Source organism: Aptenodytes forsteri, unplaced genomic scaffold (assembly GCF_000699145.1).
Source record: "Aptenodytes forsteri isolate BGI_AS27 unplaced genomic scaffold, ASM69914v1 Scaffold241, whole genome shotgun sequence".
In the NCBI taxonomy this organism is placed as follows: Eukaryota; Metazoa; Chordata; class Aves; order Sphenisciformes; family Spheniscidae; genus Aptenodytes; species Aptenodytes forsteri.
The window spans coordinates 9,440,593-9,468,549 of NW_008795252.1; the positions used below are offsets into that span (position 1 = coordinate 9,440,593).

Consider the following 27,957-nt stretch of genomic DNA (forward strand, 5'->3'; position numbering starts at 1 on the left):
GCTCCTCATAGGACATTCCTTCCAGCTCTTTCACCAGCTTTGTTGCCTTCCTCTGGATGCATTCAAGGACCTTAACATCCTTCCTAAATTGTGGGGCCCAGAACTGCACACAATATTCAAGGTGAGGCTGCCACAACGCTGAATACAGCGGGATGATCACCTCTTTTGACTGTCTGGTTATGCTGTGTTTGATGCACCCCAGGATGCGGTTTGCCCTCTTGGCTGCCAGGGCACACTGCTGACTCGTATTGAGCCTGCTGTCAACCAGCACCCCCAGATCCCTTTCTGCAGGGCAGTCAGTGTTTGGTACATGGCTTATTGGGTAGTATAAAAATCTTTCGTTGGGGGTAAGTTGTTTGTTTCTTTGTGGATTTTTTCCATGGTGCTCATGATGGAAAAGTGTGAATAAAAATACTCCTCTTCTGTCTTTAAAACCTCTGCTTCCATTTTAGAAGAAATGGGGAAGTATGTTTAATAAATCAACTGAGAAAATAGAGGAAAAGGTGGTATTCTTTATTTTTTCCTGATTAATATAGATTCTGTTCTTTATAGTACCATTTAAGTATACCTACATTATAGCCATGAGGTAGAATTTCACCCTATGTTCACGTAGTCAAGGTAGTTTTAATCTGGCTATTTATATCAGTAACAACACAGCTGTTAGGACAGAGGTTATATAAATCCATTGAAGGCTGTGACTGATTGCTTGAGCAGCAAATTTGTTCTAGTTTCTTCCCCAAGTGGAGCTCCTGAGGGAGAAGGAGAGTTAGGTAATAGGCCACATGCTGCATTGCAGTTGGTCTGGCTCCCTCTTACCTCTTCTCCTCTTACGGTCAGACGATGTAACTTCTGTTGGACCTCATAGTATATGCACATTTCTGGTAAAAAGTTTCTTTTAAAATGAAATAAAAATATTAGTTATTGCTAACCTGTCTAAATCTGAAACAGTTTCACTGAAGAAAAGTCCAGGGTCTTGCGAGCCCAACCTACTCCTGTGTTTGGGTTTATCAGAGTGTCTAAAAGATTCCTAGGTTCCAGTGAAATCCCAGGTTGAAGAGCTGGATCTCTGAATCATGTGTTAATTTGGCTCTGGCTGCTGGATCCTTGCCGGGGTCAGTGTTTAGTTACAGGTGGAAGCGGCTTTTGGGGTCTTTCCTAAAGCTATAATCTCCAACTGTCCTACTTCCTACTTCCGTTTCCTTGTAGGAAACAGCTGCTGACTGATTGGCCTGTCTCCTTCTGGTACAACATATGCCTCTTCTAAAATGGTCATAGGCTGGCGGGTCTCTCCGCTGGAATGGAGATTAGAGTACTGCATGAGATGTTTCCACTGCTGAATTAAAAAAAGCCGAAGAACTGCTTTAGAAAGATTAAAAATATTTGTATCAGTATTTATTTTAAGGAAAATAGTAGCCAGTATTTGTATGGGAACTACCTCTCTGCAAGTACCAAATCGCTCATACTGAATTGGCAACATACCTATTAGGCCACGTTCTGAAATTCTTAATAATGGTGGTGAAGAATGCAGTGATCTCAGGGACGAAAAAAGATCATTGCCCTTGTTTGAATCATCCTTTATATTTCCTGCTGCCAAGTATTTGTCGTGATACAGGCACCATGATTGTCTTTCATTTACAATTTTATTACATAGACTTTCCAGTCAAGGCTATATTGTATGGGAAAACACTTAATTTTTACTTTTTTTGACCATGAGCAATTAAAGTGTATTTTAGGCCCAGTCTAGGCTAGGGTTGCTTTTTTCATCAGTAAGATTTTGGAAATAAAACATGAATATATGATGTCTCTTGTAAAATTTTAAATAAAAAAAAAATGAAGCCTGGACTTAAGTTATTTGAATGTTCCATTAATTTTGTTTTCTCCAGGGTAGAAATAGCCCTGTAATTATGAACTATCCCCATAATATGTTCACAAAACTATGAATAGTGGAAGTTATGCTTTGGTCTCTTTCTGTTATGCATCACTTGCTAGATCAGTTTTATATTAGTAATTTTTGTGGGTTTGCATTTGTTAGAGCCATAGTAAATTTGTAGCATTTTCTATATCTTCTTGAACGCATGGGAGGAAAGAAGTGCCTAGTATTAAATATGCAATGTAAAACTACATCTTGTTTTCTCTAGGAGTGAAGATGAAGAACATGTTAAAATAAAAGATTTCAGGTACTAATTTACAATAAAAGTACATTTTGCTAGTAAATACTAGGATTTACAATAGTAAAATATGAGTTTGGGGGGAACGTTCATTAAAACTGTCAAGTATTTGTCAGTAAACTTTTCCTTTTTCCCCCTAAATGTATAGTAATTTTCAGAGCGTCCTTGAGGATTTTATTTTCTGCTAATTTTAATGAAAGTTATATTGCAGAATATCTCAGATGGTTTAGCAAAAACCTGACGATAAAATTTTCATTGTGAGAATTAAATGCAGTACACTCAAGTCATGTATAAAGGGAGGAGCTGGTCCTCAATCTGTATGAATTTGAGAATTGTTTTTTCTAGATTTATCTACACTTGGAGGTATTTAAAATTTATCCCACATGAAAATGGATTCAGCTAAAGCATGGCAAAGAATTCTTGTTCTGGAACAAGTTTTTGTATAGGGAATTATTCAAGGTTTGCCATTGCACTTTGAATTTGCATCTTACCTGAATCCAAATGGAAATTCGCATAAAGCACTTGTAAGATTTGAAATGTTGTGTGACTGAATGCATTCATGATTCATCCAGACAAATACTTTAAACTATAGACAGGCCACTTAGTAAAACTAGAGCTGTTTTATAAAGTTGCTTTAAAATAAAAGTGTCTTTCATTTGTCATGAAAGCAGAGATGTCAAAGCAGAAATATATAATCCACTCTGCTGTCGAAAGCAGCATTTATACAGCATGCTAACTAATAATTATGAAGTGTTCTTGTAATTTAAATTAAATGGAAGAAATGAGTGTGTTCCAAAATATATTTACAGGTTTTTTGTTTAACTCCAAAATTCATGTTTTTTCTTTACTGGGTATCCCAGATTGCTATACAAGATTGTTTTGTATATTGCTTTAATAATTTCATGTTGTATTGTTATTTTTTTTTCCTTAAGTTTTGATTCATTAATTGGAGGAAAAAAAAAATAATTAGAAGACACTTTGAAGGTTTGTTTTACAGTTATCTCCCTCCAGTGTTTCTTTTCACAAGCTTATTGGAGAACTTGCTTTTTTCTCCCTTACCCTTTGTAACTGGGGAACGTTACAGCAGGCTTTTTGAATCATCCAGTCATCACCTGAATTTCTGCATCCACCTGTTCAGGTTTCTATAACTTCTTATTGACTCTTAGAGATGTGGAAGATTGTTCTCTTCCCAAAATGTTTGTGTCTGTCTTCCTGAGGTTCACTGTTCAAGGAGCATATACAATATATTACTTGACTGTTCCTACCTGACACGAAGGAAAAGTTGGGTGAACCTGTAGAGTTGAGAATAACTGATAAAATTAAATTCTGAAAAAGGCTTTAGAGAGAGAAAAGCTAATTGCTTGGATGAATGACCCTGAATTATTTGTGTGGAGAGGGGATTTATTTTGGGGACAAATAAAAATAGTAAAAGATTAGGTCTTTAAAACTGTAGTTTGTTCTTTTTCAACAGGCCAGATGTAGTTAACTTTATTACCTTTAATGCTTTCTGTCACAGTATGCCTAAGAGGAAGGGTTTTGGAGATCAGTTAACCAAAGCATGTTGTCCCTCGGTTTGGTTAACTACCTCTGTGTCTGGTCTCAGTCAGAAAGGAAAATAATCTTCATTTTAATTGAGTGGCTAGCTTGTCTTCTGGGTAAGGAGGGAATAGAATGAATTAAACTTTTCTTGATCTGCTAGAGGATGTTAGAGGGGAGGAGATCAGCTAGAAAAGCTAACATACTCCACTAGAAAGAATTAAAGAAAAAGTGACCTGAGGTATAAACATATTTGTGATGTGCACTGTCATGTGCCTTAGAAGGGGTTTTCTGATGAAAACTGTCCAAGAAGAAAAGATCTCTTTCTGTGGTTGAGCTCTTGGACAGAGGCTTACCAAGAGATGAAACACAAGGTGTGCACAGAGGCTGAAACCCTTTCTACCACCTTATTGGGTGAATGACGGGGAAAGCTTTCTGAAATACCTCTGGTGAAATTAGATGAGGCATAACTTTTTTCTTTCAGTTTCCACTATATCTTTTATAAGCACATATAAATGTATTGTCTGTTGCTTGTGCTGTGCTATGAATAAATGCTTGTGTTTGAGTCTGTCTTCAGTCTGAGTAATTTTTAAGGTAATGAGATAACAAGAAGACATGGATCATCTCAGATTGTTGTGAGTTTGCATAAAACAGTTCAGAGATGCTTTAGCAAGTGCTTAGAGTGTTCTTTGTTTAAAAAAAAAAAAAGTAGCAGAATGAATACCCCATCTTAGTTACATAGGCCAGGTAGAGACAGGGCCAGGGAGCAGAAATGTGTTCCAGTGATTACTAATGACATCAAAAGTTCTCTGGTATACAGTAAGGTGTCAAGGTATTCACTTGGACGTCAAGGGTCACAAGAAGAATTTAACTTTTAGAAGTCTTCATAGCCTCTTGTTCCTGCCACATATAATCAAGTTGTTGCTTGAGATATTTTTTCCCCTCAATATTTCACATCATTATTGTGACCGCTTCTGCTTTGTTCAAGTGAATCCAATTCAATTGTCAAATACAAGTAGTGTATGAAAAACTGTTTCAGTGCAGTAGTACTTCTTGTGATATGTTCCATTCCCAAAATTGAATTGATTAATACTATGGGGAAAATCATGTGTTCTACATCGTTCTTAAAATAATTTTTCTCCTTAGAGAGGCTCACAGTCAAACAGAGAAACGAAGAAGAGACAAAATGAATAATTTGATAGAGGAATTGTCTGCTATGATACCTCAGTGCAATCCCATGGCACGAAAGCTAGACAAGCTTACAGTGTTACGGATGGCTGTGCAACACTTAAAATCTTTAAAAGGTGGGTTTTGGGAAACTAATCCTGAAAGTCCTGGTTCTAGCAGGAGTTATACTGTGTATCTTCTTTGATGTTAAATAAATCAAAGGTCGTTTATTTTACGTTTCCTTACTTAATTCAGTTCCGAGTCTGTTCTTCATTTAAATTTACATGTTTGTAGCTTCCAGAACTTAAATTCTTTTTTTTGCTTAGTATAGCCGAAAAAAAGCCACCCTTCAGTGTCTGATATTTTCTGTCTGCTAAGGGTATGCCTTGTGACTGAGTCACTCCTTGAATCTTTTTTAAAATTACAGCGATCAAGCAAGTCTGTCTTTCATTATTTTCCAACCCCCAAATTAAATGTGTGTTCTCTGATCTCTCCACTTTCCATCATACTTTCTGTAACAGTAGTATCTGTGGTGCTGTACCGATCTACTGATACAGCTGTAGTGCTAATAGAGAAGCAAACGGTCTTCATACTCGTGTTTGTTATTCTCACATTTGTGAACCCTTTGTCTCTGTATTGGAATTTCATGTTTATATGTTGACTTTGAAATTTACAACATCATGGAAAAAGACCATTAAAAAAAAATGCTTACCTGAAGAAACTGATGTAAGTAGTTCACTGGTAGGGAGCACAGAGAACTCACTTCAGTGATAGGTTAAGTCTTTTACAGTGTAACTTCATAAAACCAAAACCAGTTGCATAAAACTAAAGAAAAAATTACATTTGGACATAATGATCTTTCAAACTTATTTTTTTTGCCTGCAAGAACAGTAGTCAAAAGGAATATTTCAAGACAAAACATACTTTAAGAGAATGGTTGATGACTTCGATTACATTAAAGTCTTAAACACCATGAAATGTTAGAGAGTACCAAGAAGAAGAGTTATCAAAAATTTATATCCTCAGTCAGCTAGCAAAGTTAATCATGGATCTCAGTGAATGGTTTAGTGTCAGGATCAAACCAAGATATATTCTTTCCTCTCCTTTTGCTATAGCTAGATTTTGGGATTTTTTTTTTTCTCCCCTAAAAAAATTATATTGAAATACAAGTTGCATATTGCATAGTCTATCAGCAGCACACAAGATTTCGATTTTTTTGGCAGCACTGTTTCAGAATAATAATTTGGTCAACTGTAAGCAAAGATCAAAAGCTATCTGCATTGCAAAAAAATTGATAATTGAATAAACATATGTAATAAGAACCCCATTAGTCTTAAGTCAAAGGAGTGTAGGAAACAAATTATGCTACTAACTTGACAGTAGTAGAATCATAGAATAATGTAGGTTGGAAAGGAATTCTAGAGGCCCGTTGGCCCAAGCAGGCTGAGAATTTTGCGTAAAGAAATAATGTGACAAATTAGGAGGGCAGCAATTGCACCTACAGTTTAAACAAGCATCTACAAGAAATCTTCAGCTCAAACATTTGTATTTTAACAATAGGATATGAAAACTGGACTCCATCCAGCACAGTTATCGTATGTATCTTCAAAACAAATGCTTTAAGAAAATACAAGATACTATGTGGAATTATAGTGAATGCTGAAATTTGCTGGAAAGTACAACTGCTATTTACAAAAAAAAAAAAATCTAGAAGAAGTTGTGGAAATGCTTGTAATAGCTAAAAATTATTTTAGAGTACTTGCCACGGGTGCTAGAATGGTAAACGTAGTGAGTCAGTCTCATTACATTTAATGAGACATTAAATTTAACTACAATAGAGTGTTTTTTGGATTGTTGGATATATAGTACTAATGAAGCATTATTCATGACAGTTGATAACATTGGAAGTATTCAGATTCAGCAAATGTTAAGGATTCTGAAATAGGCCTACGAAATGTTTCTAGAAAATTCAGTTCTCATAACACCATTTTTCTAGCAGTACATTAAAGATATCTGAACAGAAGTTTCCTTGTTTTATGCTAAATAAAGGGCAAGAAAAAACTGGTTGTGTGCCCATATTCATTACCAGCATATGTTTATGAGGTTTTTTTGTTTTTAATATTTTTAGAATTTTTAAATTTTTTTCATTCAGCTGTTGTGGTTGCAAAGAAAATTTATAAAATACAAAACAAGTATAACTCTGTTAAAAGTAAATTTAAAATGTAACTTTTGACATTATGCCTACAAATAATCTATTTTCCAGGTTCCACTAGCTCCTATACAGAAGTCCGGTATAAACCTTCATTTTTAAAGGATGATGAGCTCCGACAGTTAATCCTTAGGGTAAGTGGAAGGAAACTCTCGCTTAAATGATATCCTTATTAAAGCTTGCTATTACCTTGAGTTTTTAGTTGGAGAGTGCTTTTTTTCCCACCTTTTTCTTCAAGCAAGTGCTTTGATGTACTTGATAATTACTGGTTTATAAACGCTGTACACTATACATGCTTTTTCATAAAGGGGTACAGAAGATGATTTGTGAGCATGGCAGACAGTAGCCCTTGAAGGGATAATAAATCTGTACACAATCAGCGTATTTAATACATAAAAATTTTTATGTTGATATTGAAGTCTGCATGCAAGTATAGAGAATGCTTTTAATTACGCATAAATATACTTGCAATTGTTTGCTTGCCTTCATTTAAAGTTTTAAATATGTACTTTGAAAAAGATGCAGAAATAATACCTGAAAGAAAATCTTTCTTGTTTTCGCACTTCGTCATATACCCACACCCCTTTACCCTTTCTCGTTTGCAACTATTTTCTTTTCCCTTTGCTGCAATAACAGACTTTGCCAAGATCTGTAAGATGACTCCCAAATTAAGCTGTTTTGCAGCTGGCCTCCTCTTTTCCCAAAGCTCTGGTCTGTATTTGAAGGTCTGATTTGGTCCTTGCAATCTTAATTGCTTTTTGGTGTGATTTATAACTTAATTAAAAAAATCAGGTTTAAAAGTGTGCTTCCTTGTAGTCATCAATATTCATTGTATATTTTAATTGTATGTTTTTAAAGACAGTATCTTTGCATTTTCAGGCTGCAGATGGATTCCTATTTGTGGTTGGATGCAACAGAGGAAAAATTCTGTTTGTCTCAGAATCAGTTTGCAAAATACTTAATTATGATCAGGTGGTTTTAACTGAGTTTCTTGGTTTGCTTTTACCTTGCATTTTCTTAGAAATTTTTAAACTTTTCCATTTTATTGCATATTACTAAAAAACAGTCCTTGTGTATCATTTCTTGGAATTTCTGTGATTTAACCTCCTTCAGAGTAAGGCTGAATGTCCTGGAATGAAATATTTGCAAGTACAGTCAGTGTTCCTGACCTGAGTAATAGCACCAGATTTCAACTGATCATCCTTAAGAAACCTGCTAGTCTGAGAGGAAGGGATAAATTGAAGATGCCCTAATTTCTATCTCCAGGAGATTTTCTTTTAAATGGTGAAGTGATTTGGGGTTTTTTTTTAGGCCAAGGAAAATTGGTAGTTCAGCAGTGGAAGTTAATTAAAGCTTTCCTTGGTAATGCCTTTATGCTCAGATGCACTACATAACACCTCATCCACAATAACTATCCGTGTATATACTCTTAACTCGAAGGAAACTGATGTAGTGTGAATTAGCTTAGCCTGCAGAAAAAGAGAAATAGGAAAAATATAAGTACCTTCCCTTAGTTGACATTTAACATCATGGACAATTACCACAAATAATCAAGGCATGATAACTTGTTTGTGTATCTATGTATGACTTCTGTTCCAAAAACAGAGGCTGAAACAGTTAGTGCTTCCATCTGTCTACTTCTATAACTTTGAAACCATTTGTGCTATGTTCATTTTCTTCAAAACGGAAGGGTAACCAGTTTGGACTCTGTCTTATAGATTTATTTTTATTTTTTTTTAAAAAACCCAAAACTATATCTTTTTAAATTAAAGTGAAATGAATCATCTTATGGGAACAAGCATAAAGCAGATTTTTTTTTTTCTTTAAACTTCTACACTGAATTTACTCAAGGACATCAGACATACCTACTTCCAGACCCATAAGATCTTCACTACTCCAGCCAAAGAGGTTCAGAGAACGTGACTGACTTAACCCATGAATTTATTAGCTTATTTGGGAATCATTCTAGGTTATGAATCCCATCCTGCAGCCTAATCTGTTACACCTATGTATTTTGACAAGGCTGCTATTAGCCTTTCTCAGTGGCACTCAGCATTTTCCCTTTGCGTTAGGGTTAGATGGGGGCTGGGCAAATGAAAGAGGCTGTATGTTTATCCTGCTTTCTTAGCTTTTCATTAAACCCATTTCTGACTCTGGCTTATTGGAAAAGTGCTCCTCTTTATGTATGCAGTGATCATATAGCAAGTGGCGTGGGTCCAAAATGAGTTGCAATTTGAATCTAGAATACTGCTTGTCAGCAGAGCTCCTTTCTACCTATTGATTTGACCTGCTGTGGTGAAGGTAAGCAATCAAAAAACCCAAACTAGCCCAATTCTGTGAGAATTCCTTCCTGTTTCAAAAGAAAGTAGTGCTGCCTACAGCAGTGCAGCAGACCAGTTACTTTGCATCAGCAGAGTCAGCAGGTTGAATGGATCCCAGCTAGAGAGATTTGTGTAAATATCCCCTACTAAGGAGTGCTGAAGCGAGCTGACCCCTGCTTCCAACAGCTCAGTGGTGCCATTTCATCCAACCAAATTAGAGCTCAGTCATTAGGTAGCATGAATATTTCTTCCTATTTCCCTACCTCCCCACCCCCCCAATAATCTGTGAGTGGAGTTATTTTGTGCGTAACCTTCTTTGGCTAGGATCAGGAATCATGTACATAAATAAAACATTCGGTTTTACAGAACTGTTTTTTAATATCCAACTAAATTGCTATTTTGCAAAGGGGAAGTAACAAATTATGGTTTTACTACCCTGTTTTTATAAAAATAATATTAAACAATGGCAAATAAACGTGGATCAAAATGTTGATGTTTAGAGTAATTCTGGTATTTGACTTTTTTTTTTCTTTAATGGTGTAGAAAGTTGCTTTTCTGAAATAAGTAATACGTATGGGGTCCTGTTCTAAAATGATGTGGTTCTTATATCTTTTGGTTTTGGTGTTTTGTTTTTTTTTTTAACTAGGCCAGTTTAATTGGACAAAGTTTGTTTGATTACTTGCATCCAAAAGATGTTGCAAAAGTTAAGGAGCAACTTTCTTCTTCGGATATCTCCCCTAGGGAGAAGCTCGTAGATGGGAAAAGTAAGTCATATTTGAATGTGCTCAGATTTTTTTAAAGAGATGTTAATAAATTTAGTTATTATGCAGGACATATGTGTTCGTATGTGCATGGATGTACAAACTTGAGGTATAATTTCTATGAACCAAACATATTTGAATGCTTATCTGCTGCTTAGAATGCACTTACAGTTTAAAAGCTAGCTCAGAAAAGAATTTATTTTAGATAATAAGAATGACTGAAATTTGCATTGTTAAACATTTACAAAGATGTGGTTTGACATTCTTCCTACCAGGCATACTACTTTTTTTTCTTGTATTTGATAGGTCTTGTCAATACAAAAGGCCTGATGTAGTCGAACATGGGATAAAATACTTCAATATCAAGAATCACTGTCTTCTCTGAAAATGCTAAGTGTCAATCCTAATTTAACCAAATCTTGTTTACAGTTATTTCTGATATGGAAAACATTATGTACTGTGCAGCTAATCACTATTTTATAGCTGGCTTTTATAAGCATCTTTGCAGTTCTTCTTTGTACCAAATAGAAGTTGAAAGTTTATAAAGTGTATTTATTAAAATACCATTCAAAATATCAAAAAGGGTTTAAAAATAGTTTGGTAGTTCTTTTTAATTTTGGAGTCTGTGTGATAGTCCCGTTTTCTTTGCCCTATTTAAGTTATTAGACTTTTTTCATTTTTAATTGTAAGGACAAAATTTAGGCAACTAAAGAATAAGGAGAATGTGCTGGAAGCTAAAATGAAGAAAAGGCCTTGTATTCTGAAGTTTTATTGTTGGATTTTGTTTTTTTAACTACTTTACTAAATTTCTGTAAGCTGGCTTGCAAGTACACACAGATTTTCAAGGTGGACCAGCTCGACTGAATTCTGGTGCTCGACGTTCCTTCTTCTGTCGGATAAAATGTAGTAGGACCACAGTCAAAGAAGAAAAGGAGTGCTTGCCCAACCCAAAGAAGAAAGGTATTCAAACAGTGTAGATGAAGTGGGGGCTTTCTGTCTTGAAACTTGGTATATTTAAGTTCCAAGTCAGTAGTGTGACCCTTGTAGTTACCGCTGACTTCACAAGTGTAGAGAAGTGTAAATATGTACTGGAGACACATTTTGAAAAACAGTCTAATTGTACTCTTTTTCCTCCCTATTCACTCCTGGAAAAGAGGGAGGGAGGAACCTGAGTTACAGTGGCTGGTTAGGAGTGTACGGTCTGTTGTAGTCAAATTTTAGAAGTCTCAGGGAAATTTTTGAAAGCACTGGAACAGACCAGAAGAATGAAACTAACTAACATATGTCTTGAAGATAACTGTGAATGAGGCCTGCAAAATCTACTGTTTTGAAGGAAAAAAAGCAAGTAAACTAACTTTTTTCCCCGATTTACTTTTTGTGTTGTATGTACTTAAAAAGTATGAGTTTTCCTTTTTTTGCTTTTAATAGTAAAGTTATCAGAGTAATTCCATTCATTTTTCCAATAATTTTAATTTAGTTCCTATTTTGGTATGCCTGTACAGCAGTATAGTCTTGTCAAGTTTTCAGTGAATGGATCTTTTTAAAATGTAATTTCCAGCTTTTATTTAATACCTTAGTATTGATTTTTGCAAAGGTGTGCTGAAATTGTAGGAGGATTTTTTCAGGGTCAAACTTTTGTTTTTCAATGTAACCTGTTATTGCTGAGATATACCATACAATAGCAAATCTTAAAATAGGTGTGTCATTGTAAGTAAATAGAATTCAGTCTCCCTTGATGTGCCAACTAACTTAGTGAGATAAGAATTTAACTTGTATAAATGTTTCTCAGGAAAGCAGTATTGAGGGAAGGCACCTTGTCAATCTGGGAAACTGTGACAAAGTCACAGTAGGATAACTCCGTTTTTCATTTTACAGAGTAGTTATATGTTTTCCGTGGTTGATAGTGTTAATGCAGTCAAATCTATGTAAAGCATAATTTGTTCAGAATACAGATATCAAGAATACTTTGGTAATTTTTTGAAAGATAGTTACTGTAGGACACATAATGTCATCTCTATGCCTTGATGCGTATGAGGGTGTTTCGATGTTACATAGGCAGCAAAAAGTCTACCAGCCATAGGAATAAATGACAGTGTATACTGTGATTTAAGACTTTTAAAATATTTGTGTTCCCAGAAAATTGAGGAATTTGGAAGCCTAAGATAAATAGAAAATAAGCTGGGTTGTTTTGCGTTGTTCTCTCGACTGATTCTTTTAGCAATTGCAGTAAGCGTATGTTAAGATCATAGTGTTCACAAAAGGTACATTGATTTGGAAGCTACAGAGTGCCTTTCTAGTTTAGTTTAATTTACAATGCACGTGATACAACATAAAGAGAAAGTGATCTGTGGGTTACCAGACTGTTGGTTTACTTTTTTTTTCTGTGAGACTGTCTTTGAACTGCCAACACCTATAACTTATCTTCCTAAATCTTATATATGGTTAGAAGTGCCCTCTCCAGGTAAGCCAAAATGAAGTAGTATGAAATGAATTTAAAAAATACTCTGTAAAAGTACCTATAGCCTTGTACAGTTGTTGTAGGTAAGCATAAAGTATAGTTGCTGGTCTCATGGTGAACAGAATAAAAAAAAAAAGTAATTCAGTTTACTTTTGAACCATAACTGCTTCTTATTTCATTTATTTTTATTAGATCACAGAAAATACTGTACCATTCACTGTACTGGGTATATGAAGAATTGGCCTCCTAATGAGGTGGGAGTAGAAGAGGAAAATGATGTAGAAAAGGACAGTAGTAACTTTAACTGCCTTGTTGCAATTGGGAGGTTACACCCTTATATTGTTCCACAAAAGAGTGGAGAGATAAAAGTCAAAGCAACAGAATTTGTTACACGATTTGCCATGGATGGAAAATTTGTTTATGTAGATCAGCGGTAAGCATTTTGTTCTTTAATGAAGACAATATGAAAATGACACCACTAGTTAAATTTTCTAGTACTTTCTGTCAGAAGTGTAATTTCTCAAGCATGATAGAATTTCTAGGTGCTGTACACAGGAAGCAGTTCATTCTGAATTCTATGAGTACTTGGGCTTTGTTTTTTTGTCAAACATAAAATGTGATGTATGAAAGTAAGTGTATTGTTCTATAGGAAGAGATGAGGTAACAAGATTAAAATATGTCGTAAAATGCACTGTTGTACTTATTTATTCATAAAGAAAAATCTCGTTAGAGCTTCATAGATATGCATGTGACTTAAGTAATAAACACTTAACCAAAAACTTAAGAACTTCTTAAAATCTTACTATTTGGAACACATACATTATATCTAAATATATTAGCCCTGAGTGGCTAATGGGAAGACCTAATGATCATAAATATTTTGTGTGTACATGTGGTTTGCATGTTTAAAAACTGTTATTTTGTCTTTGAATTGCCATTCATTGCAAATGGATAATTTGCAGTGAATAGTATTTCCTGTTTATTTAGAGCTATACTAATGCTGTATCTTTTTGCCAAACAGGAACACAAGCATCTATTTCTTTAAATATTAATTTTCTGCTTTATCTGATATTGAAGAAAACAAGCTTTGCAATTGTTTGAATCCATTGTAGTTCATGTTTTTATTTCTAACAGTGCAACAGCAATTTTAGGGTATCTGCCACAAGAGCTTCTAGGAACTTCCTGTTACGAGTACTGCCATCAAGATGATCACAATCATCTAGCTGAAAAACATAAAGAAGGTACAAAATAATTGGTCTTCCCAGACTACATGTAACTACATGCAACTGCGGTGTGAAAACAGTACAAATCAAAAAATCAGAAGCTGAGAATTAATAAAATCAAACAATCTTAGCATTGTCCTTTTCTACGTCTGCATTAAGACATGCCCGCGTAAAGCTTGTAATAAAAGCAGGGAGAAACTTCTGTTGTCTTGGATCTTGGTACAGTGCTTTAGTCACAAGGGAATAATGTTAAGGCTTCTTTCAGCCCCCTGCTTCAATTCTTTATAAGAATGAGGAAGGAGTCCTGAAGAGCAAATGTGCCTAATCATGTAATTAAAGGCACTGATTATGAAAGTTCACGAAGTCAGGAGTTTCTCTACTAGTGGTTTGCAGAAACTTAGTACTTGGGCTTTAATTTAAGACTAACAACATTGCTGAAACTGTAGTTTGATTTTAGCAGGGGTCCTGTCCTGTCACTTGTTCTGGCATTTAAGTTGTATTTCTGGCCATCAAAAACATTTTGGTTTTACGATGCTATAAAACAGATTTTTTTTTTTTTTTAAACTTTATCTTTCTAAGTATAAATATGGTGATTGCAACTTTCCTTTTTTATCTAGTGTTGCAGAATAAAGAAAAAGTATTTACAAATTCCTACAAATTTAGAGCAAAAGATGGGACTTTTGTTACTTTAAAGAGTCAGTGGTTTAGTTTCATGAATCCGTGGACCAAAGAACTGGAGTACATTGTATCAAACAACACTGTGGTATTGTAAGTAATTCACGATATGAATTCCCATGTTATTTTTTGTCTTAATTACAGTTAGTATTAACAGAAAGCAACCTGTTTAAGAAGCAGAACAAGACTAGAAAATATCAACACTGCACAAAAAGTGGTTGAGTAACCTGGAAGAACGTTTTTTTGCATTTATGAGTTATTTTTATTTCAGGCTTAAGTCATGGATTTAACTCTGAAAACTGTGCTATTTCCAGTGGAAAAAATGAGGTGAAAGAGTTTCTTATTAAAGGAAGAAGGGAAGGATCTTTTAAGAAAAGTAGATATGAATAAATGAAAATGTGAAGTTAGTTCTACTTTTTCTTCTGAGCTTTATATGACTACATGTGTCAGTTGACCTAGTTTTAAGTGCTACTCTACCTACCATGTGTCAGAATGTGGAGAAGCATAATTGATAGATCATAGAAATGCAAGGCCGGACAAAAAGATACTCTTCAAATTAATTGCAAGGGAGGAGCCTGTGAAACAGTAAATGTGTGTGTTTAATTCTTCGTTCTTTAATTCTTTTTCATTCTCTGTGCCTTGCAATGGAGCTATAATTTCAGTTGTTCCAATGATACTGAGGATCTTTGCGAATGACTGGGTTTTTGAGAGGGGGACAGAGGGGTTTTTATTTCCATTAAACCAAGTTGCCAAGGGGGCCTTTTAGCCATTCTGTAGCTGGTTCATGTGTTAAGTCAACATCTCCCACCTATTTTGCCCATGTCCTTTTTCCTCAAGAAGACAGAGAAGAGCAGTTAGAACAGTCTATGCTGCCCAACAGCCAAAGGCCACTTCTGCCTGCCCTGGAGATCTGGGCATCTGCAGCTGTCTAGAGGAGGGAAGGTAGCTGCTGACCTGTCCTTGTAGCAGTTGTTTCTGGTTAACTGGTATCCCTCCTAGGAGTAAAAATGGTAGCCTTGTTCTCTTGTCGTGGAACACAGGCAACTATATTGGCCTTTCTTCTTTATTTGGAGAATAAGTAAAAATTAATATTTCACTCAGTGCTTCAGAAACAACAGTACAAAGGATTGAATGTTGAAACGTGAGGAATATCTAATTTTTTTTACTAGTTTGAGGATGTTAGTTTTTACTCTGTGTAAAGTATTATTGAAATCAAATATAAATATGCTGGGCTTTGCCTTTGAAAAACTTGCTTATTTATTTATTTATTTAAATCTCAGAGGTCATAACGAGTCAGCTGAAGAACAGGTCCCCCATGGTTCCCAGCCTGCAGAAGGCAAGTGTTGCTTCTTACAGTTATGATAGGTGCATCTCCTGTTCAATCATTACAATTTTAGATTTATTCAATCCAGGATTTTTTTTATTCTAGGTTGTTGTCCAAGGAAGGATTTTCTTTTTTTTTTTTTTTAAAGCTAATTCTGGTGACAATTTCTAGTTACTCACAGCATCCTAATTCATATCATTCACATAACTGTGATCAGAAGGGCTTATCTTTTCCTCCTAGCAGCTTCTACTATAGCTAGGATTTTGGTTGACAGGCTATTATGCTTCTGTCACAGACCCTCTTCATATTTTGCCTGGTTTTCTGAAGAAATGCAATTGTACTATCTGAGTTTACCTATGGAATGTAGGGTGATACTGATACGTATTTTGTTAATATCTTTCTGCCATGCATAGATTCTGATTTCTACATGCTGTTTTGTCATCTTGCTATAAGGCTTTTTATTTTTGCTTTTGAAATTGTTCTTTTTAATAACTGATTTCAGTTTGTGAAAAATCCAAGGGTTTTTTTTCTCATGTGTTTTGCATTGTCTGTGAGAGAGACTGGAGGTGGTAATGATTAAAGTTAATTTCATTACTGGAGATCAGCAATTTTCACAAATATATTATTCACTTATCTTTGTATTTCAAATGAGACTTATAACACCCTCCCCCATGAGTTAGTGTTTTAAGGAATTTAATTTATGAAAATAAGAGATATAGAACAAAAACTGCTTTAAAATGAATCCTGAAGGTGATTGTTCCTTGCTGTGTAACGAAACTGCTACAAACTTAAGGTTTTATTTTGTTTTTTTTAACTGTAGATGCTGTAAAACAGTCTTTAGTAAGTGTACCTGGAATGTCCTCTGGAACAGTTCTTGGTGCTGGAAGTATAGGAACCGAAATTGCAAATGAAATACTAGAATTGCAAAGGTAATAATTGCTTAACATCATATATTAGGCTTTTAACTAAAGATAGAGAAGTGTTATACATGATTATGTGGGGGTTGTTCAAGTTTGATTTTTTTTTTTTTATTGTGTTATATGTATAAAATATTTTTAGTTTGAGCAGTGGCATTATGAGATACCAATTATAACCTAATGTTAGTCTCATGCATGGCAGAACACATCACTGGTGTTGATAAATAGTTTTGTTCTGGGCATGCAATTTCCATTGTTAATGAAAGTATTATTTAACTATGATTTCAAAAGCACTACTGTGGTGCAGCTTCTTCACATGATGTTGAAATGGGTAGATAAACCATTCGGGAATGGAAAATCAGTTGTCTGTGAGTAGTGTTTGTATTTTTCTGATGGCGTCGCTCTGCTAGGAAAACTTTCCTTGAAACAGTCCCCAGTGGAGCGCTTTCATAGCCTGTCTTGTCCCTTTCCTGATTATCCTGAACATAGACTAAAGTGATAGCACAATTCCTTCCCAGTACCCAGCCATAGATTAAAAAAAAAACCAACTCACTGCATCATTCCAAACGGGAATCCATACAAGATTCAAATTGTTAATTAAAGATTGACTCTTTTAAAACTAACTAGTTTTAGCAGGTACACAGCATAGCCAAGGAATTTGAAAGGAAGAAACATAATTTTAATGTGAAGATATCCTTATGTATTTTTTGTGTTGTGCACCCACAGTGGTGCCTGACTTGCTTATAGAGGGAGAGGTTATTACTCTATGTCAGTTTGCACTGTATCAGCGTTTGTTGTCTAAGAACTTTTTTTAAAAAGTCTCTGAGCCAGCTAATTCCAGGACTTTGGGATGCACATGCACAGAAAAAGTCTGTTTTCAGTCACAACTCTTTCAGGAATTAAGGCTTCATCAGAAGGTCCAACCACTTTTGTTAAGGTCAAATTTAGGATAATGGTACTATCATCTCATCAGCACAGGACAAGTTATCTAAGTGTTAGCTTTGGATGATGAAGCCATCCCTCAGACTTCAGATCTTATACTTCCAGTTCCAGGCAAAGGAATGCCAAGAAATTTTTTATGTCTGCAGAGCAGGGTGTTCCAAGGTCCCATGTAGTTCTTTCCACTAGCACTTTTGCAACTGGACCTGAAAGAGTAGTAATATTAAATCTTCCAGGAAGAAATATGCCAGTTTTGGCAACAATGGTAGAGGTATAAGGAATAGTTTCATATTACAGAATATCCTGAGTTGGAAGGTACCCATGAGGACTCTTGACTCTGCATGGGGCAACCTAAGGTTAAACCTTATATCTAAAAGTGTTGTCCAAACACTTCTTGAACACCGACAGGTTTGGGGTCATCACCACTTCCCTGGGGAGCTTGTTCCAGTGCTTGACCATCCTCTCAGTGAAGATCTTTTTCCTAATATCTTCCCCTGATATAGATTTAAGCCATTCTCCGCATCCTATCACTGAACACCAGAGAGAAGACATCAGCACCTCCCTCTCTGCTCTCCTTCATAAGGAAGTTGTAGACAGCAATGAGGTCACCTCTCATTCTCCTCTTCTGTAACCTGAACAAACCTAGTATCCTCAGCTGTTCTTATAAGTCATGCCCTTTAGTCCTTTCACCATCTTTCTTGCCCTCCTTTGGACACATTCTTATATTTTTATATCTTTCTTACATTGTGGAGCCCAAAACTGCACACAGTACTTGAGGTGAGGCCATGCCAATGCCGAGTCTAGTGGGACAATTGCTTCTTTCGACCAGTTAGCTATGCTGTGCTTAATGCACCCCAGGGTACCATTGTCCCTCTTGGCCACTGGGGCACACTGTTGACTCACATTGCGCTTACTGTCAACCAAACCCTCCAGATCTCTTTCTGCAGGGCTGCACTCCAGCCTCTTGTCCTCCAATCTGTACATACATCGATATGCTATAGCATAGTCAGCTTCTGCTGTTTCAGTAGTAGTCTGACTCATCAGCTTGTCTGTGAGGATGTTATGGGAAACAATGTGAGAAGCTTTAGTAAAGTCGAAGTAAATAACAGCCAATGCTATCTCCTCATCCACCGAGCTAGTCACCTCCTTGTAGAAGGCTGTCAGGTTGGTTAAGTTCCCTTTCGTAAATCCATGCTGAAGTCCAGGATTACACATTGTGTCTTTGCACTGTGGTTGTATTCTCAGTTGTCTCTTCATCAGAAGACAGTATTTAATTTTCTGAAACAGTAAAAACCATGGTCAGAGCCTAAGAGTGTGATGAGTGACAGTGGTAGATGTTTCTTATTCTGTTTCCAGTGTTTCGTAATTGCCTTCCAACGATGAAGTCACATCCCGTTACTAGAATAGTCAGATTGCACAGGGAATCATTCATTTTCAATGAAAGGAAGAAAAGAATAAACAGTTTAGTTGTGATGGGATGAAAAGATTGCTACTTCAAAAAAAAAAAAATCCATCCCACAGCATGTTGGCAGGTTGCTGGGATTATCCAGCAAGGAGGAGGAAAAGCACTGGCAACAAAAAAAGGATTGATATTCTCAATAGCAAAGATGGGATGTTACATTTTGGTAATACTGTTGTTAATGTCCTCCTATCGGTACCACCTATAGAGGGAAGGAGATTCACTTTTTATTATATTTTTCTGAAGACTGAAGTAAGTTGGCAAAAGTTCTCATCTCTGACAGTTAATATCCAGGCATGACCCAAGAGCTTAATTTGACTCTTGTTCTAGACGCTTCAGTCAGCTCAATGTGATGTTCTTGATTGAGATCACCTGACCTTTGCTGAAAATGCTCATCCATGCGAGCATGTGTGTCATCAGCTTAAGGAAACCAGTTTATTAAGTAGATGAATAGTAAATTTGCTGGATGGTGAAAGAATGAATGCATTCCTGGGAAAGTTTTCTTCAAAGCTACCCCTTGAAAGTTCTGGTATTTGTGTTTAAGAACCACAAGCAATGCTCTTTCTCTTCATATTGCTATGGAGGCAACAGTTTCAGGAGCTGTATCTTCCTAAGCAACAGAGGGGAATTTTGTGAGCTTTGTATGAAGATCAAACCAAACCATTACTCCTCTTCTGTGACAGTTCAGCAGGTCACAAGAGAGCAAAGTCTATCTGTTGTAATCTTAGGAAACAGAAGAATCCATTACGACAGACAGAATTGTGGAATTTGGAGAAGAGATTATGGTATTAATCTCCCCAATTTGGGGGAATGTTTTTTGTAAGAGTGGGATTTTTTTTTAGTCTGTTTAAATGGAATTCAGCTGTACAGGTGAGGCAGGTATGACTGAGGCCTCTTTAGGGATATTTCAGAGGAATATTTATTATTTCATATGCTTCCTGATCCCAAAAGAAGAATGGATTTTTCTAGTCCACTACAGAGCTTACAGAAATTGAGCTTGTTTATCAAAAAGTTCAGCTTCCATAGTATTAACACTGGCATAATTTTCTTTCTGCCTGTCTGCCTATCATAAGCTTGAAGCTCATGATGCATACCTCCCTATCTGTCAGAGATTCATTTTGTCGATGTCTTGATTTCATCATATAAGTAAAGCAAGTAAAGCATGGCTTTACTCCTTTATGGAGCAGCAGTTTAAGGCAGCAGGATGTTTACCCCAGTTTGATTTACCAAAACATCTTTTCAGGAGGATCACAGTGATAGTTCAGACTTGCTTCTAACTTAAAAAGTGAGACTGCTAGGAGAAATAAAAAACTGCAAGTTCTGGATTCAAAGAACTACTTTCCAAGGACAAATATTTGTGAAAGTGTTGGCAGTGAGGAGCACACGCCTCAAGAAGCTGCATCAGGTAGTCTTATTCTTCAAGTCATTGATTGAACTTAGTGTTTTTCCCGGTTATGTTCACATCTTGAACGCTGGTTAGTGAATGAAACAACATTATGTTGCTTTCTTTGGGAACAGTCATCTTGTTTCTCAACTAATAGACAATGTCACATGTTGAAAGGAAAAATGTTTTGCTTGCCAGCTTCATCAGCCACAGTGATCTGAGCCATTTTAGTCTTGTGCAGGTGTGTTTGTTTCAGTGATCTTAGTTGTCCATGGACACTGGAAATTGAGAAATAAACTTGTGCTGAAACTAATAGCCCAAGAAGTTGCTATGCAGGTGAAAGAAAAGGTTAAGAGCAAAGTCATGCAGAATAAGGTAAACTCTGTGTCCAAAGGAAGGGCAGTTCTGAAAAGAAGCCAGCTATGGAAGGGAGCAGTTGCACTATGTAACTGGGATCTCTGGCATCATATTCATCCTACAGCCCTGTGTTTTGGGGGAAAATAAACTAGTTTTTATCTCTATAAGAGGAAGAGGCGTTCACAACTACAATTTGCCATTGAAGGCCTCATCAGTAACAACTGAATGTTTCTGGAGATGTCTGGATGTAGTTGCTTGCACCTGGATGTAGCTCACTTTTCCAGAATCATTGCCAAGAACAATGCTGTATTTCTTTCCAGCCAAAGAGTAGAACGTCATGCTATTTCTTCATTTTTCTTTTGTATGAAATCAAGTTACTATCTTGCACACCCTGAGGCAATCAAAATTAGACAAAAGAGTGATCAACAGAGGTTAACACCAGCTGTTTTTCATCAAATACCTTTGTGACTATAAACATAATCCAATAGGATGAGTGCATTTACTACCTGACTCTGCTCTCTGCATTTTTTTAATATCAGTAAGACACAGATGGTTCTCAAGCTGTGCATCAGGCATCACCAAGTATTTTTAAAAATTTCAGGACTATGCCTACAGCTCTATTTACAAGCATATCTGAATTGAATTAGCATCTGATGAATGATCATTTCAGTTACAGCAATGCTATAAATCTATTAAATCTGGAGTTTCTGTCCTGGCTTTTAGAGATGGCAGTACTGCTTATCAAACGGCGCCCTGGATATTGGAATGTAGGGGACTAACAAATATTCCACACAAATAACTCGACTTATTTAAGACAGGCTGTTTATTCACCCATTTTCTATCTTCCCTCCAATCCAAGTGACGGAAACAGAAGCATCCAGAGTGCCCCAATTCTTCTATAGCCTTGTGCTTTGGGAGTCAGGAAGAGCAGGGGGAGATGGGAGCAAGCTGCCCAAAGGGCCCTGGTATGACATTTTCACTGTTAGTTTCGTATCTAGCATGTTTGGTGAGGGAGGATGAGCATTAGCTCAAAGAATTCTGGTAACAAACAAGTGATCTTTACTTTTGGTTGGAATTTTATGAAAATATGGAAAGACAGGTATAACAAAATAATAGTAGAGGGAGCATTAGAAGGATGTGTTGTTTTCCCTCCACCGTTTAGCAGAACTTCCTTATGTTGTCTGTATTCTGTATGTATTTGAAATGTACCTATTTGTCCCAGTGTGCGTAATCCTGAAACCTGTTACTCTTCAGTCTGTCAGTGCTGGTGATGAAACAGAAAAATAAAAGTGTGCTCCAGTAATTATGACCCATGGCCTTTATTGATCTCTTCTGCTTTTTGTGTTATCAAAACTTGGAGCAGGAGAATTTAGAATCTTCAGGAGAATTTGACAACACTGTCTCAGATTAGCTGGCTCGTGCTTCGTCACTGGGGAGGTCTGATGGGTTCTGCAACACATAGGCTATTTTTCAGTTTATGATCAATGTGACTTGGTAAATCAACTGAGCATATACAATTTTAGGTTGCATTCTTCACCATCTGGGGAGTTAAGTCCATCACATCTCTTGAGAAAGTCACCTTCTCCAGCTTTAACTGTAAACTGCAGCAATGTGAGTATGTCACTGCCTGTAAAAATCTGTAAGTAAAAGGTTAATGTCAGATAGCTCAAAGCCTATGTTTGAACCAAATTACCCTGACTTGTGTTTTGTGAGAGAATGTGTGAGGTATTGCCAACTACCTGGCAGCTGTGAAAGTCTTTTGAAAGACGTGACAGCAGCAGAAGTTCCAACCTTACTTATGGAGTCATCAGTTCAAGCCTTAAGGGGCTGTTCCTGAGGCTGAGAGGACTGCAGTCTCCACTCAATTATTATGATCTCTGCTGAAGCTCTACGAATATACTAAATATGAGTGTGATTCATGTGATGAGGACTCTTCTGGATTTGGAATTGCATTAAAACTTTTGTTAAATAACGGTCAGAGAGTAAAAGTGTGAACAGTAAAACTGTTCAGTTTAACAACCTAAACAAAAGACCAGTTCTTGCTTTCTCTCACTTGTATTTTTAATGTTCTTGAAGACCCTTTTAAAAATCTATGCTGTATGTTCTCAGTTTTGAAATGTTTAAAATTTTTACTTTGATGGTATTTCAGTAGTCTTCTAAAAATTGATAGAATATGGTGTTTTGCTAATCTGGTAGTGCTGGTAACACCACAAACTATAACTTCATAGTTATTGACCATAGCTATGGAATAACTAACATATTTTTTACCTGAGTACATTGTATATTGTATATTGTGCACTGTATGAACAAACATTTACTTCTCCATCAGCACTTCTTTGAATGTAAATTTCTTTCCATTTAAAGGCAGCTTATCTTCCCATGGCAATTTTCATTTCCTAACAATACTCTTCCGGATTAGGGATTGCTTTGGCTTCCTCCCTTTTTTATGATCAATTCTCCCATGCCTTACCGCAGGTCTTTCTCTCTGGAGCAGAGTTGGTTGACTTGTATATACTGAACTCCCTAAATCATCCAGTATCTCATCATAAGGATAACTTCATTGTATTCATTGAAGGTTTTTCTTTATTCTGTGCTTTGGTATCCCATTTGTTCCTAAAATGCTTTTGTAAAGCATTTCAACTTTATTAATTTCCTAGTAGAATATACACAAGTCAGGCAAACCAAGAAATCTATCCTGCTAAATTGCATGTATGTGTTACATGAAACAAATAAGGGGGGGGGGGGGGGGGGGGGAAGAAAAGATTTTTTTTTTTCTGATATGTTTGGGTTAGGATGACTTCCATCTCTATTGTTGCTAGCCTCATTTTTCCAAAGTGTAAAAAGTAATTTAAAACTACTTAGATTTTTATCATGATGGTAACAAGATGAAAAATAATAGAAAAGATTTTAGATAGAAAGTTTATAATTCATATAGTTTAATGCATATAGAACATAGGAGGTATGAGGGTCTTTTTTTATTTTTTAGCTAGAATGTGTCGACATTGACAAATATGATGTCGCTGGGAATTTGTAGTTTATGGTACTAGACATGGAAAGTATATACCAGTACAATTTGTTGTGCTGGATTTACTTGCTGAATATTGAATTAGATGCTCAATAAAGCAGATGCCATCACTGTGAAGTACCTTTGACAGATATGTAAGTAACACCTTTCATTTAAGCCAAGTCCAGTGCTATGTGAACTTCTAAAAAAAATTTTAAATGCAGTAGATCTGCCTGTTGATGCATATTTTTCATTTACTCTATTTAGTTCTTAATACTTTGACAGGGATTTATAATGTTTCTGTAATGTAATAATTGTGATTAAATTTAGGGTTTAATTCTGTCCCTTTTACTACTTCTGTTCTTTCAGGTGCCAAATAAAGAGTTGATTCAGTTATGTCCTTCCGAAACAGAAGTTCTAGAGACTTCAGAACCAAACCAGGGTGCTATTCCATTTCCCAATAATGAACCTCTCCTCAGTAAGATTTATTTCTCTTGTGGATATTTTGGGGGTTGCAGGGGAAGACATTTCTGAAAAATGGTGTAATTTTTGAGTGCACCACTTTACAACCATGTATAAATGGTAGAGAGATTTGTATGTCTTAAGATGAGAGGACTCTTAAAACAGATAAGTTATCACTGGAAGGCAAACAGCAAAATTTCATCAGTGATTGAATCTCATGGCAAACATAATATCCTGTAACAGAAGTTTACCATTGCATTCTTGCATGCCACAGTTTTAACTAGGTACTTACTAGTTCTCTCTCCAGAAAAGAGAGGTGGGTAAGGAAAAGTATTTCAGTGCAATGTAAGGGAACTGGTTGTTATTTGTGAACCATTTACCACTTTATCTCTTTCTTAACTGCAAGCTATGAATAGTCAATACAAAGGGCTAGTCAAAATGTTTCAGAAAGATTCCCTCCCCCCCTCCTTCAAGCGTGCACTAAGGCAGCAGTTTGTCTGGAGGTAGGATTCCCTGACCCTGTAAGAGGAGAATGCCATTGTATTATTTTTAACATAAAAGGCAAAGTGCTATAAAAGCAATGTTTATGCTTATCCTGTATTTCAGCTCATAGAAACTTTTCAGTCTCCCTCTTTTATTTCAGTTACTAGAGCTTTATTTATGTATTTATTTATAACCTATAGCTCTCTTCCAGTTTAGCTATGAGACCTTTATATAAAAAAAAAAACCCAAAGGGAAAAAAAAGCTAATCCTCAAATAAGGGTTTTTTTTGGGGGAAAAAAAAATTAAAAAACTAACAACATCTATCCAACATAGGCAAGGAAATGTTTTTCATTGATACTTAAGCTAAAGCATTTTACCTTGTTGTTGTTAAAGGCAAGGGTATAGCGTTGATTTCTAGAGCTAACGCACAGTAACACGTAAGGTTTCAGGAGTTTGTCCGGCATAATACATCAGATGAGAATTCAGGTATGTGGTTGTGTTTCCCACTAAGGTGACACAAGTCGAAAGCAGTTTTCTAATTCGGTGACATGAATTTCACTGCATGGATACAAGTTCTACTAGCTAGCAGTTGGAGGTAGTCCAATGGATCGGCAAGACTTAAGTCGTCTTAAATCAAGTTATGTATGTCCCTATAACTGTCTGCGGACAGCCATTATTTCTATTACTTGATTATCTTTTTTAACATTTAAATGTAAATGTTTGCCTCGACTTCAAAGGAAGGTGCTGTTTGAAAACAAATATGTGTTGAAAGTTACAATATTCTTAATAGTTTGTACTGCATACCTTAATGTTTTAATAATTTTATAGGTGGTAATTCTCAGCTGGACTTTGATGCAATATGTGAAAATGATGACACTGCTATGACGGCTCTTATGAATTACTTGGAGGCTGATGGAGGACTTGGGGATCCAGCTGAACTCAGTGATATACAATGGGCTCTCTAGTTTTGCTTTTGCAAAATAAGAAGAAATGTAAAATCCGTAATGCACAACAACCGTACATCCTCAGTACTGTACTATAATTTTTTAATGTTTCATTTGAATTCATACTTACTGTCTATATATTTTTAAAGACTGAAGTCTTGTTCAGAGAGAGACAGTTTCTGCTGCACCTATGGAAAAATGCAATATTTTTTTCATGATGAGGAATCCTTGAAATTTTAATATTGAACCATCTGTAACTGGAATGCTTAAAACACATTACTGAATTTTTGCTAAGAAGCTTTAACCAAAAGGTACTGTACAATGTACAGGAATATTTTTTCTTAGTTTTAATACTTAAACTTTTATTTATTGTTTTTGTTTCAAATGGTAGAATATTCATTACCCATGTTATTTTCTGTAGAACCTACTGTACTTAGTTTAAGAATATTTGTAACGATTAAATTTCATTGCAATGTTGATTTGCACACACTACAGTTGTACAATAAGGTATTGTAATTCTCAGATGATGCAATTTGTGATTCCTTGCCCTTTTCGGAAGTGCAGTTTTTGTAGTCAAAAGTGAAAATAAAGTGTACAGTTCTGGGAGCAAGGACTTGAATTAGGTCACCATAATGACAAGAAGAGAATGTTTTGAGAAAAATAGTCACTTCCCCAGTACGCAAACATGATAAGGGTATAAGAAAAGAGCAGCAAAATCTTAATTACTATTTCATATTATTTGTAATGTATTATTAGAGGGGCAGTGCATGGAACATAGGAAAAGTAATGCTATAACTGTAATAAAGCACTTGAGTCTCATCACTAGAGAAGTTTGGATAGATTGTCTTGGCTTGAGAGTGAGGCTAGCAGTGTCTATTGGTGAAAAAAATCTTAAAATTCTATAGTATCTTTTATAGCCTGTATGTTTTTGGAGAGATCAGGGTGATCTTCTATTGCTTAAGTCTGTGACTTTTTAAAATATTTGTGTAATATAGTGCTGTCTGTAAGTAAATGCTATATAGGATGATCTTCTTTGGGGGGCCAGCTTTTGCAAGAATTCTATCGCAGTTACAGCAGATTACTCAAGAACATGGCACTTAATAGGTTGTATTAGAACAATACAGCATTAATATATAAAGTGGGTCTTTTTATCTCTGGTATTAAAGGTTTAGACAAATTTTTGCATCGATTATATATCATAAAAGCATAATTTTTCTGTTTTTTTTTAATTCGGGTAATGAAAGGGAAGCATTTGAAGACATTTGATACGTGCGTATATTTTTAATACGGACATTTAAACACAGGCACCGCCATAAGCACTGTTGCATTCGTTTTAACACTAAAGATGAGCGACAGGCAGCCTGTCTTAGATCCTTTTACGAAGGCTGAAGTGTGTGAACAAATAGATGTAGTCGCCACTAGATGTCACACTTCTACTGTTGGATAACTACCCTTTCCTGAAGGAATACATAAATTTGTCATGCACTGACTTCCTATGCTTTGACAGAGCAGCTTTATATCTTATAGATATGAATCGTTTTGCAAATGATGAATTTTCTGGTGGCATCTTGTCCAGGTTTTCTAGAACGGCTTGTTGTTCTGATTTTTTTTTTTTAAGTCTATAGATTTTTTTTTTGTTTCTAACTTGCATGTGATTTCCTGCATTCAAATGTTTTTTTTACAGACATGGGGCCAAAATTATCTGTTATTTAGCTTTATTAGAATAAGCTTTTCTGTTTCTTCACAGAAAACGAATTTTGGGCTATATCATGGAGCAAAGTGGGAAAAAAAAAGAGGTACTTTCTAAGAATTGGTAGAATGCTATTTGTATAAATAAAATTTAAGAATTTAAATTTTTGCCATTGTAAAATGTATTTTCTTTTTTCTATTTTATTCTAGAAATAAATTCTAAATAAAACAAGAAATACTGCAGCTTACACAGATAAATGAGTAAATAAATAACTTAAATTATACAGCCTTTCCTCAACATACTTTCTTTTTTAACTGGATTAGTTTGAAAATGGTGCAGATGTTGTTATCGAAGGAGCATATTTGTTCTTTCACAAGATTTATGTAACCATCTAGAGTCAAACCACTATTTTTGGATTCTTCTTGGACTTCCCTAAAAAATAAAAACAAAAATGTAACTGAGTCTTTTGCAGTCAT

General features: G+C 35.7%; 1 protein-coding gene across 1 annotated transcript in view; it reads left to right on the plus strand.

Moving 5' to 3' along the window:
• ARNTL2 (aryl hydrocarbon receptor nuclear translocator like 2) overlaps positions 1–27,624 on the plus strand; it is a 30,069-nt gene extending 2,445 nt beyond the window's left edge. Inside the window, exons 3-16 of the mRNA XM_019472010.1 lie at positions 2,139–2,177; positions 4,851–5,008; positions 7,135–7,214; positions 7,960–8,052; positions 10,048–10,165; positions 10,979–11,122; positions 12,813–13,053; positions 13,755–13,861; positions 14,461–14,611; positions 15,799–15,860; positions 16,663–16,771; positions 22,422–22,509; positions 24,272–24,380; positions 25,676–27,624. Coding sequence (XP_019327555.1) covers positions 2,139–2,177; positions 4,851–5,008; positions 7,135–7,214; positions 7,960–8,052; positions 10,048–10,165; positions 10,979–11,122; positions 12,813–13,053; positions 13,755–13,861; positions 14,461–14,611; positions 15,799–15,860; positions 16,663–16,771; positions 22,422–22,509; positions 24,272–24,380; positions 25,676–25,812 — 1,636 coding nt within the window. The 3' untranslated portion in view covers positions 25,813–27,624. The remainder of the gene's footprint in view (positions 1–2,138; positions 2,178–4,850; positions 5,009–7,134; positions 7,215–7,959; positions 8,053–10,047; positions 10,166–10,978; positions 11,123–12,812; positions 13,054–13,754; positions 13,862–14,460; positions 14,612–15,798; positions 15,861–16,662; positions 16,772–22,421; positions 22,510–24,271; positions 24,381–25,675) is intronic.
• Positions 27,625–27,957: the final 333 nt, after the last annotated feature.